The 12,816-nt window shown below is 36.0% G+C and overlaps 1 protein-coding gene across 5 annotated transcripts in view; it reads left to right on the top strand.

The window, feature by feature from the left end:
* The window catches only part of ANK3 (ankyrin 3), a 331,543-nt gene that overhangs the window by 241,139 nt on the left and 77,588 nt on the right, over positions 1-12,816 (top strand). For all 5 annotated transcript variants that reach the window (XM_057505891.1, XM_057505892.1, XM_036895053.2 and 2 more), the window contains 3 exons: positions 3,710-3,816; positions 8,620-8,844; positions 11,608-11,762. In XM_057505891.1, the coding sequence (XP_057361874.1) occupies positions 3,710-3,816; positions 8,620-8,844; positions 11,608-11,762 (487 nt within the window). The remainder of the gene's footprint in view (positions 1-3,709; positions 3,817-8,619; positions 8,845-11,607; positions 11,763-12,816) is intronic.

Raw genomic sequence — 12,816 nt, 5'->3', positions numbered from 1 at the left:
CATACACAGAGTGTGTCCTCTCTCACTGAATGCAGAGAAAGCTGTTCCTCATTCATTTTTTTGCATTTTCTTAGGACCCAGATAGGATAGTGACTTGCACGTGAATGATCTACAAATTATTTTTCAAATTGATTTCAGGGCTATTTTTCAATCTTCATAATTCACAGTAATTTTTTAAATTTAAGTTTTATTGTTAAGGTTATACAAATGAAAAGTCATGTCATTTTGTAAGACATACTCATTAGGAAAAAAAGAAATACCCCTATCCTTCCACCCCTATTTCTTCTCTCCAGAGACAACTGCTAAGCACACCTTTAGATGACTCCTATTACATGTTGTCATGTTTTAACTACTGTGTATATGCTGCTGCTTGTTGGCTTTTCTCCATTTGAGGAATGATTTATTGACTCCCCCAGTGGGAGATGAAGCTTTAAGATTTTTGAATACTTCTTCTCTCCTGTCATGCATACTTCCTATCCCCCTACTTTCCCAAAACAGATGTGTTTTATTTTATTTATAACAGTATTTAGTGCTCCTGTTAATATGCTTACGTAAAAGTTATTCACAGATGTGAAGTATATTATGATTACATTTTTTTTCTTTTCTGCTAATATTTTGCTTTCCCTAGAGTTTTTTCATTTGCTTTGTGTTCTCTGTGCGCTCGCTGGTCCAGCCCACAAGCTCCTCCCCAGTGGTGCAATTCTCTTCTTGACATGTTCACACTTATTAGGTGTCTGTAAATTTCATCTAGTTAGTTCACCTGTCTTAGAGCTTTCTTGCTTGTCGAGTTCCTTGTAGGCTCCCTGCACAGATGTCTTCCCGGGTCTTCCTTTTTCATCACCATGGAAATTCTCTATGTTCTTACATTAGACCCTGTGCCTTCCTTTCTCCTGGCTTAGTCCTTCATTTTGGTGGAGTACATTTTCTGACAGTTTCCTTACAGAATACATGAGAAATACATTTTTTGAGGTTTTATATTTCTGAAAATATCTTAATCCTATTTTCATACTTTTTTTGGTTTGGCTGATTATAGAAATGGCTTGAAAAGTGATTTCCTCTCAAAACATTGAAGGAATTGCTCCATTGCCTTTAACTTCAGTTTTTGCTGTTAGAAGTCTGGCCATCTGTGACCATTTCTCCTCTCTAAATTTGCAGGATTTTTCTTTGTCTCTAGGTTCTGAAATTCCCTGGTGATATGCTATGCGCTGTAGTGGGGCTCGTATCCCCCCGAGATGCTGGTCACTCAGTGCGTCCTTTGACTTTGGAACTCAGGTCTTCAGCTGTAGAAAAGTTTCTTGAATTGTTTCTTTGATCTCTTCTACATTTCACTATTTTCTCTTTCTTGAGTTCCTCTGGGATTTTTTGGAGAGGGGAGGAGGAGGATTTGCAATTCCTGGAGTGATCTTCTGCCTTCTTGAGTGTTCTCCCCTACTTTCTTTTCTTAAAAATCTCCCCCTAATTTTTGGGCTTTTTTTGTTTTCAACTTTACTATTATTGTAATCATTACTTTCTATGAGTTCTTTTTTTTTTTCCTTAATATTTTGTTTCATCGATATAAAAAGATCTCACATCTCTCTGGATATTAACAAAAACTTTTAAGTTTTCTTCTCTCTGGAAAGCCTCTGTTTCTTCCCATTTTGCTTTGTTCTACTTGCTTATTTATTATATTCTTCCTATTAGGTACTTTTCTCACTGGCTATGGCAGTAACTCTTTGCTCCCTGCTCACCAGCGGGCTCATTGGAAGCTTGCTTGGTGGTAAAGGGCTTGTCAGCCATGATATGTACTCAAGTAATAAGCCTGGGGCATTTCACTGGGAAACTAGAGAAGCTTTGCCATTTTCTGCCTGGAGGCTCTGTCCCTAAGGGACTGCCTGGAAAATCAGTAAAGGAAAAAAGGCTTGGGGTCTGAACATTCAGTATATAAAGTTTCAGTTGATCTCCATTTTTCATTGTGGCACCTCTAACCTTCTAATCTTCTGCCTCTGGTCTCTACACCCCCATTCTTCTGCCAGGGATGACTATGGGGGCACATTATTTAGCAACTGATATGCCAGTGAGGGGATTATGGGGATCAGATCACTTTTTAAAGAGACTTTCAACCAATCCTTATTTTATTCTCATTGTCCGTATTTATGTGTTACTGGACTGTCATTTTACTGGGGTTGCAATAGGAAACAGATTTTAAGCAGGACAAAAATGGAGGTTGATTTTATTTTTGGTCTGTGGAATAATATGTTTCATCAGATTTAGAACATTCTTAGCCATTGTCTCTACCAATATAGCTCTGCCTCATTCTCCTCTTCTATTTCTGAGAGTCTAATTGCAGATATGTTAAAGCCTTCCACTGTTTCACATGCTTTATTTTCTGTATTTTTCCACTTTTCAAAATTAGCCTTCATTTTGTGTATTTTTCCATTTATGCTTCCAATTTACTAATCCTATTTTTTATTTTATCAAGAACTGACATTGTATTTAGAACAAATGCTCGTTTGATTCTTTCTTACATATATTCTAGTGCTTTGCTGAATTATCCACATTTTCATTTATTTTCTTTCTCTTTCTCCCTATTTTCTTAAACATGCTGATCATACTTAGTGTAAGGTTCTTACTAACTTACTTCAAAATGTAGGATGACCAGGGAGTCTGTTTCTAGTATCTGGATTTTTTTCTATTTTTGTGCATGTGCTCTGGCCGTGCTTGGCCATTTTTCATTGCCATGACACACCCATAATGACATATTCCTCCTTAGAGGGTTCACCCACCTTCTGTTAGACAAATAGAGTGGTGGTAGATTATCTAATCAAGATTTTGCTGAAATGAGGCTGGTTTGCAGTCCTGGGAAAGCTCAGCCTATCTCTGGTTTATCCCTGGGCCTTCAGTGTCCTTTTTTGAAATTCTGGTATAATATTCACATCCCTCCTCTTACAAGTCCCAAACTATAACCTTTTTCACATGAAACTGCCAAAAACCTCCATTGTGCCTTTTAGAGATTTTCTGAAATCTCTGGAAAAAAAAAAACCTATCCTAGAAATCAACAAATATTCTTAACCAATATCTGTAGCATGCTTGAGGTTACCCAGGCCTCCACCAAAACTCCTCTGGTTTCTCTATCCCCCGGCAGCAGCCCCTGGGGGTTCAAAGCTGAATTCTGTCTGTACTGGTCATTGACAAATGCCCCCAAGATAAAAATGTCAACAGAAAGTCAGTTCAGCTCTTCAAGATCTTCCCTCTCCAGATCTTAGCTCCAGGTCTCTGTGCCTCAGCTGTTCTCCTTGGGAGATGATCCCCACATTTATCTGTTGTACTTAGCAACACTAGGCTGCTGCTGGCTACTCTCCTCCACTTGGAAGCAGAAGTCATTAAGATTGGATTTTTTTTTTATTATTATTATGAGATTTGAGAAAGAAAGTTAGAGCTGTAGGATTAATTTGGAGATGTGTTGAAATGCTTAAAATCATGATTAGAATTACTTCTGTGACAGCCCTTTTGCCATGCCAGTTACTCAAGACACTTTCTCACATAATACAGCATATCAATAAAAATTATTGTCTGATTCCAGAAACTTCAATGTGGGCCCATGGAGGAGTATATCTATGTTGTTTGTTTTGAATGTTAGAACTGTCTGGACTTAATAGAGGCAGACAGGTATGTTTTGCAGAGAAAGTATTTTGTGGGAGTTATTGATGCAATGTATCATTTTATTTTTCAGCATCTAACATTCACAAGAGAATTTGACTCAGATTCTCTTAGACATTACAGCTGGGCTGCAGACACCTTGGACAATGTTAATCTTGTCTCAAGTCCTGTTCACTCTGGGTAAGTAACCTGAAAGTCAGTTTTCTTTATCCTATTAAGTTAACACTGCATTTATTATCTGTAGCTCTAAATTCATATTGACAAGCTTCAGATGTATGAAGTATTGAGCTTCTATAGGACTTCATTAGTGAGTATATGGGACATAGTTGTAAATGGGACATAGTTGTAAAGTAAGTACTGTTTATAAGCAAATCTGTACTTCTTTTTTTATTGATAAAAGTACTGTGTTAGAAAGGAAATTAAAGCATTGGTACATAAAAATTTCCTGGCTTTTCTGGTGTTACTTTTAGGTCTTTAATTTTCCTTCACACATACAAAAAAAGATAATCATGTCTCTTGATTTTACTTTATTCAAATGGATTTTTTTCTGAGTATCTGATTTTCCTTTCTAATTAAAAAAATGAAATATGCAGGTATTTCTGTTAACTTGCCTCACTGATTGCTTTTTGTGCTTTGCTTTGAGTGAAAAAGAATTTCACTGAAATATTTAGTTGTTAAGTAAGCAGTACACTGTGGTGTCATTTATCTTTTCATGATACAGGACTTTGATTTGACAAATGATTTGTTATGTGTGATTTTCAAGTTGTGTTAGATTACAACTAGAAAAAGGGAAATGGATTTTAAAATGAAAATAGTGAAATTCACTTTTAAAAAGTGAATGTACCAGTATATGTCAACCAGAAGGGCCATGGTAAAAACCACCTCAAACAGGCTCCTGCTTGCTGCCCCGTGGGTCAGCACCACTAAGGCAGGAGACTAAAAGGTGATGTTGTGACTACTCAGTTTATAGTCAATGTGTTTTTGGATATAGACTTTTTCATCTGTAGATCACTAAAACTGGATAATTGATATCCATACAAATGAAATAGAAATAGTCCATTAAGATGATGAAAATTTCAAGGTGTTTTCACCTCTGAAATTGGCATTCTGGCCATAAATAGTTGTGATCCAGAACAGGGACAGATTGATTTGGAATTAAATAAATGAATAGCAATAAACATTTGTGAAGTGCTATATGCATTATGTGAAGTATTTTCCACTGTTCTTTGTTAAAATAAATTGTAATAGCTAACATTTACCTAGTGTTTTTCATGTACCTGGCATTGTGCTAAGTCTTCTCCATGTATTATCTTATTTAATACTTTTTTGAAACTTAAAACGACACTATGAGAGAGGTTTTACTCATTATCCCCGTTTTGCAGACTCGAATTCCAAGACACGAGGTAATGCACGTTATTTAAAGTATTCCTAGAAAATTGTGGCTTGTGACACCCCAGTTCTGGAAAACAAATCACTTAAGTATCATTCAAATGCAATAATTTGCATGAAAGTGCTTTGTAAACTAAACTACATGGGGTCTTTGGGTCATTAACATTACATTTCTTTAACTCAATTAGTAAAACCTTTAATTATAATACATTTTTTAACTGATTAAAATAGTTACATGATTAATATTGGATATGTGTTGAGTCTAAATTGCAAAAGCGAAAAACAGCATTGAGAAGGAAAATATAAAATGCTTGGGATTTATTCAATGGACAGACATATTGAAGAGTTATTTGAATCAAGTTTGTGAATTGCCACCATGTTATAAAGGGATAGAACCAGCACTTAGTACTCTATATAGGAAAGAAAAGTAATGTACTAGGGCTTAATTAGCAATCTGAGAAATTGCAGGAGCAAAGGATAATAAGAAATGAACTTTCCCATACCCTGGAAACAATGTGGTATTTGAATATGCAAATTATCACTCCTTCTCCTTGAATTTTTTGAAGACAATAAACTAATTCAGGAAAGCTAAAGAATGGCACTAGTGTAGGCTTATTTGAAAGGCAAATGCAGACTTGATACACACCTGAAAGTAATCCACTCAGGCCAGGTCTGTGGAGTCAATTATCCAGCCATTTAAGCAAGCATTTTTCCAGATTGTCCCACAGATGCCAAATGCCTTGGTTTCATTTTCTGAAGGTTTTATTTTTCTTTTGCTTATCATTGACATTTTCTGTTGCTTGCTTCTAATATGACATTAATGTTTTCCATTTGCTCTCTAAATTATTTTGCAGCTATTCTTCTCCACTTCCTCAGTATGATTCAAGGTGATAACTGTGTCCTTTATGTGAACCAGCCTTTTTTGTATTTTTAATTTATGTGACTTTTTCCTGCAGTTAGATTGTGTCAATGTCTGTAGTGTATCAGCATCTGTCATCCCACTGTTCCTAAAACTAGGAACATTCATGTGTTAGTTTTAGGATCATTTGTAGAATTACTGCTTTAGTTTAAATATTAATAAAATGTAACAAGTATGATTAAACATCACCTTTTGATTTGTTTCTATAAAGTCATATTGCATGAAATTTTATTTTGCACAGAATAAGGAATAAATTTGGAAAACAAATCACTGTATTTCATAATGCTGTTGAATGCTAGGGCCCATAATCTGCTTAACATGAACTCCTACCTGTCCTCAGTGTCTTGGCTCTATAAGGTCGAAAACCTTAGAGCCATAAATGATCAGTGATGAGCGCCAACTATGTCCTGGTTGCTATGCACAGAGAAAGAGATTCTTCCAGTTTGTCTATAAAACCTCCTAAGCCATGTTTTTTCCATTTGGTTCTGATATTCTTTGTAGCTGGGGCATTTTTATATTGACACTGACAACCTTACTGCTTCTACCTTCATTCTGCTCACCCCACAAGTGTTTTATATATACATTTTTTCATATACATATTTTTTTCATATATATATGTATATACATATATATTTAGTATTAGTAACCAAGTCTGACCTGGCAGTTTCTAAGTGCACTTAACAAAATAATTTCGTTCATAGGTTTATTCAGTAAACATTTACTGGGGGCTTATTGGGTATGAAAAGTGTGCTCAGCTCTGCAGGTCAAGTGGTGACCAAGGCCGACCTGATCTGAATCCCTGTCTGTACTGAGCCTGGGCTGTTAGCTGCCCCGGCAAAGATGGCCCTCCCAGAGGCAACACTCCAGTGTTTATTTGTACTGATACAACTGCATTTTCAAAGCCCAGAGTTTATCTTGAATCATTTTTAATCCATTCTGTTACTATTATTTGCAATCACAGTTGATTTTAACTACTAAATGCTGGGATCAGATTTTGTCTTAGGCTTCTTTGTAATAATCCATTTTGTCTTCATTATTGAGTAGAAGTGGTTGATAAACATGTACATATCTAAGAATACGTAGACTCCCCAGATCAATTTCAAGTGCTCTTTGTATCATTTAGCACTAGAGACAATTTCTTTGGACACTTGTGCAAGTGAACAGATGTCTTTGACTAGGGTGGAATATTTCTGTTTTGTTTTTGAGGATGTCAGTCTCTTCCCCTTTACTTTGAATATTGTTGTGGTCCCAGTCTCTCAAAATACATATAATGTCATAGGAAACGTAATCCATATGAAACTGGCTAAATCCAAAATGAGCAAAAGGGTGTGAAGTTCATTCCACCTCCCTGATGAGCGGAATTGGTTTGGAAATCTGATAGCCTGAAAGATGATCCCTATGGCATTGCTCTTTCCATGGGAAAGGCAGGTCAGTTTGCCTTGTTGAAGAGGTTACTCTTCCAAGGTCAGGAGACATCACTCTTTAGGAAAGGGTCCCTACCTAGGACTTCCATGCAAGCATATTAGAATTGTTTTTAGATGAATAAGTAGTAGAGGATTTTGATGGATGGGATTATTTCTCCTTCAAAAAAATGCTATAGGTATTCAGACAATTTTCTAGTTACAACATTTAGTGTTCCAGTAATAAGCATATTTTCAGATGTGCAAATTAGAATACAAAGATATGTGTTTCTGCTCCCTTGTCTGACTTGCACTCTTGCACGTGCTGGGCTCATTGGTTTGTGTTCCCAGAGCGCTTTGTACTGCTGACCACGGCAGGAGGACCCAAGGAAGCCTTTTTTCCATGGATTTCCAAGAATTCTGATATGCTATTACCTACATAAGACACAATTAATTCCTTTACATTTTCATATCTACATACAAATCATTTTTCCTCATTAGCTTCACCCTAAAGGCCAATGACAGAGTCATGTGATTTAAAGACATTTTCTAAGAAGTCTAAGTTATCATTTTTGTATTGGTATAGAGGTATTCAAATATAGACTATTTTAAACAGTTTATAAAGCCAAATTTATGATAAAAAGATTAAATCCCTTTCCATCAAAATCACCTTAGCAAAACTAGTCATCTGCTTTTATTCTTATATTCTGTTTTGTGATAGTAAAAATTAGAATGTTGGTATGATTAATTATACATTCATTTTATGATTTGTACATGTGAAGACGTACTGTGGAGTTTCATCTTACTTGTTGTGGAGGGAGATCTGTAGCCAGCCTATGGCTAAAAACACAGTTGAAGTGTCCCATGAGTAGAGATTCAACAACCCACAGAGACCACACACAGTGGTTTTCCTTTCGTTTTGAAATTCATGATAGTCCTTTAAAGCCAGTTTTTATTCCAACTTTAAAACATTCACTATTCCTTCAATTTAAGCATCTGACAGAGTGATTGGCTTCTGTTAAGGGGCCATGTTCCACTAAAAACAAGGGGCCATGCCCCACCAAAAAGTAAGTTGTCATGTTCCCGTTTTTGTCCAGGTCCCAGGTTAAATGCATGCTTGATGTGACTCCACTGTATTTGCTTCCAATTTATTTATAGAGAGAGGAAATGATATCTACCTTGTCTGTTGCTTTAAACTTAAACATTTAGTTTCAAAGCCTACTGTGAAGATGGTCTGTTTCCACCCTTGATTTGGCCTCTATCTCCTCCCCAAAGGTTTCTGGTGAGCTTTATGGTGGATGCACGCGGCGGCTCCATGAGAGGAAGCCGTCACCACGGGATGAGAATCATCATACCCCCACGCAAGTGCACAGCCCCCACCCGAATCACCTGCCGTTTGGTAAAGAGACATAAACTGGCCCACCCACCGCCCATGGTGGAAGGAGAGGGATTAGCCAGTAGGCTGGTAGAAATGGGTCCTGCAGGGGCACAATTTTTAGGGTAAGTTATTTTGTTAATTTTAATCTTGGCCTTCATACCACATCTTTGATTTTCTTTGCCCTTTTTAACTCAAGTATTTAACTATTAAACTACTTAGTAGTACCATTTTGATTGACTACATCTCTCCCATAGCATCAGAGATTACAAAGCTATGTAATTCTATGAAGAGCTAGTAGGCTGATACTTCCTTAACTCAGCTTGCTGGTCAAAGCTTTTACTAACCGAGAAGCATGTTCTCTGCTCGGTGAGCGCACGGAACCCCAGAACCCCCATAGAAGTCAAGGCACCATTCTCAGGCAACAGTGTACATGCTGGAATTGTATCACCACATTGAATAAATGGCTATATGGGGTTATATGTCTTTTTAAAGATAATTTTTAAAGAACCAATCCATTGTGATACGGTATTTGGTAAAAAGGAAAAATCAATTTGATTCATATTCTGAGGTGGCACTTGGGTGCAAATCAGACAGTCTCTGTCATGACTGACAGTTTGTTCACGATGTCCCCTTCTTGTTTCTCTTCCTGCTGCATGGATGTTATTCAGTAAACTGCATCTTCCTACCAATCCTCCCCCTGTAAATGAGGGTGAGAGCTTGGTTAGCCGAATCCTGCAGCTTGGGCCTCAAGGAACAAAATTTATTGGGTAGGATCTTTATAGACAAGATACAGAATGTCTACAATTCTTTTCCCATTTTCAATTTTTTTCTGTCACACCCATGGTCTTCTTCTTGTCTTAATTTAATTTTTACTTTTTCAGTTTTTAATGCTTTCAGTTGATGTGTGTCACTGAAAGGAAAAAAAGTCATAGTGGCTTGACTTAATGTAGCACTGCTGCCTCTCTTGTGCTTTTCAAGCATGCGGAAATCACTGTAAGCTTTCTGCTTTCATAACTGTGCTTTTGAAAACCTTTCTTTAATTTGAAAAGTTTCAACTGAATATAACAGTTTTAAAGACCGACTGATAGTCTAAGTTTAAACCAATGTAAGAGAAGGTATTTTCAGGCTTTGAATCAACCTTTGCTATAAATGATATCTATGTGTGTGTATATATATATGTAAATATATATACATGTATGTGTGTGAAGCTACATTATTTTAAAAAGTACTTACGTGTACTAAGTAACCTTTATGGTCTTTGAGAAGAAAAAATCATCGATAAGGAAACTGATTTTGAAAAACTTTGGGAATACAAGATATTCTTATAAAAAAACAAATAGGTGGTAGGTAGAATTCTGTTAAAATTACTCCTTTGTTTTGTTTCGTTTTGTTTTGTTTTGTTTAAGCTGAAACATGTTGGTTTTGTTGTCTGCCTGTCTGACTGGTTGTTCGCTCTGGCAGTCTGCATGAAGAAACCTGTTATGAAAAGTTATGCTTGGCTTCCACCTTGGTCAAAAACCTTTGTCTGTGCCTCAGTATTGCTGAATGTCGTACACGAAGTCACATTCCTTCAATATTTACAGAGACAGTATCTGATGCATTAACCTGCAAAGATTGTATCTCCTTCCCCCTCCCTGCAAATTTCATGTCTAATTGTCATGAGTGACAGTTTGTTCACGATTTACCCTTCTTGTTAAAAACTATGGTAAATATGTTAATAACTCTTGAAGTTATTAACACTTCCTGTTTCTTCCTGTCAAAAGTAAAGGCAATCAAAATGATTGTAAATCCTTAATTTGAATTAGTTACAATTATCTATTGAGAATGAAATTATCCTTTATCCCATTTTGGTTGAACGTGTTGGTAATCAAAGTCCTGTTTTTGTATTTTGATCACTGTAACTACTCTCCTTTTTTTATGCTCTTACCTATTTAATTAAGCCTGTATCTTCTATCATCCCATATATATAAACAGAGAGTTTAAGAGATGAGGTTACATACAACCTCTGTAGGAGAATAACGATACTGTCTACTTAAATGCCATAAAATAAAGCTGCACAATCCAACTACATAAACTGTGTGTGATTGTGGTCTGCTTACTTCCATCCATCTTTTTTAGCATTGATCCTATTTTAAAATTTAACAAAATTATTCCTGTGCTTCATGGGCAATCTTCAATTTGCTGCCATCCTTTCACATTCTTTTGCAAAAGGACACTGTCAAAAATTAATGTCTCATGATATGAAAATTTCAAACTAACAAGTGCTTTTTCAGGAAGTTTACATATTCTCTGCAGGTTAAATGAGGGCTAGAAATTAAGCTGCCCCGTTACCATTTCGCAAACTGAAAACCAGAGAAACTGAACTATACAAGCCATGAAAACTGACTCTTGGAGGGAGTGGATTGTTATATTGCTTGTTTGCTCAGGGAAAAAAAATTACTGGTCTTTCAAAATAGGAAATTCACAGAATTTCATTTTAGAGAAATGACTGTGTCCTTTTAAATCATTAACATTTTGTATAATATACACCTATTGTGTTTTTAAAAATGGACCAACTTTCTTTCTTATGGTCTATTTTAATAACTTTCATTTCCTTGATTCAAAATTCCTGTTCATATGTGCTGAGTATTTTCCTCCCTGTTAAGTCAAATGCCTAACATAAGGTAGGCCCTCAAGAATTGTTTGTGAATGAATGAATGATGGCATGTTTTTGGGCTTCTAATATATTATTTAATTAGCAAATGATTCTGCAGCTTTGAAATCATTTCCAACCTTAGTGGCACCTCTGATATTTCAAATGAATACTGTTAATGAAATGTTTTTTAAAATATGATACTACAAAGATATTTAATTTGATGCCAAAATAATGTGGATTTTTCTTCCAGCCCTGTCATAGTGGAAATCCCTCACTTTGGGTCTATGAGAGGAAAAGAGAGAGAACTCATTGTTCTTCGAAGCGAAAATGGTGAAACATGGAAGGAGCATCAGTTTGACAGTAAAAATGAAGATTTAACTGAATTACTTAATGGAATGGATGAAGGTAATTACCATGAATCCTTGTTTCTATAAATGTCTACAGGCAGAAATCAAAGCAGTGACTTCACTGAAGGCAACAGTACTTGAATTTCACACGTTTGTATTTTAAGCTGGGAATCAGGTTCCTCAGCATTTATTACTATTTCTGTATCTAAGGCATGAAGTTCTACTTAACATTTTTCCCCACAATACTAACCTACAAACATACTGGTGATTATTTCAGTCTTTAATCAAATATATCAATCTTTCCAAAACCCAAGAAAGTTTTCCATGAGAAAAATGTGTAAGGAGGGGGCTGAAATAATAATGGAAGGTATGCAAAGCATCCAGGGCATTTTTAAGAAAATTCTTTCACATTTCATTTGGGAATTATTATTCCCAGACCATTTCTTTTCTCCCAATTTTCTCTGGTTTATTTCAGTATTCTTCAATGAATCCATAATTTCTCTTGGACTAGCATCAATTGTTTAAAAAAATAAGTTTCAGGCTAATTATTGAAGTTTGTGGTGTCTCAGTGTCTTATTCTTTGACCTAGCAAGACGGATACATAGCTGAGTGTGAAGTTTCTCATACACACATTCTCCAGGCTCTCTGACCTTAAGAATCATAGGGTTTTCTGGACATTGGAAATAGACTTGTTTTGAGTCAGTACTTGATGCAGTTTTCCTTAAAACATAATTAGAGACCAAGCCTGACATAAAATAAAACTGATCTCTACTTTATACTGCCTAATCCCTACAAATTCAGCAATTTCTTTAAGTAACAGCTTCATTGGAGGTAAAATTCACATACAATAAATTTACTATATTAGCATTTAATTCACTGGCTTTTAAAGAGCATCCAACATAGTCTCTCCTTACTTTGAAGTGTGGACAAAAGAGCCAGACAGGCGTAAGGGTGACTGTGGGCAAGCTCTTTGACCCCTGTGAGCCTCTTTTACTTCTATAAAATGGAGATTACTTTTCTTACTTCAGTGAGCTGCTGTTGAGAAAAAATAAGTATGTATGTGGCACACTTACACGATATACAGCTCTTGTCACACAGTAAGCCCTTGGTAA

Source organism: Manis pentadactyla, chromosome 8, assembly GCF_030020395.1.
Source record: "Manis pentadactyla isolate mManPen7 chromosome 8, mManPen7.hap1, whole genome shotgun sequence".
Taxonomy (NCBI): domain Eukaryota; kingdom Metazoa; phylum Chordata; class Mammalia; order Pholidota; family Manidae; genus Manis; species Manis pentadactyla.
This window is presented reverse-complemented; position numbering and strand designations above follow the sequence as displayed.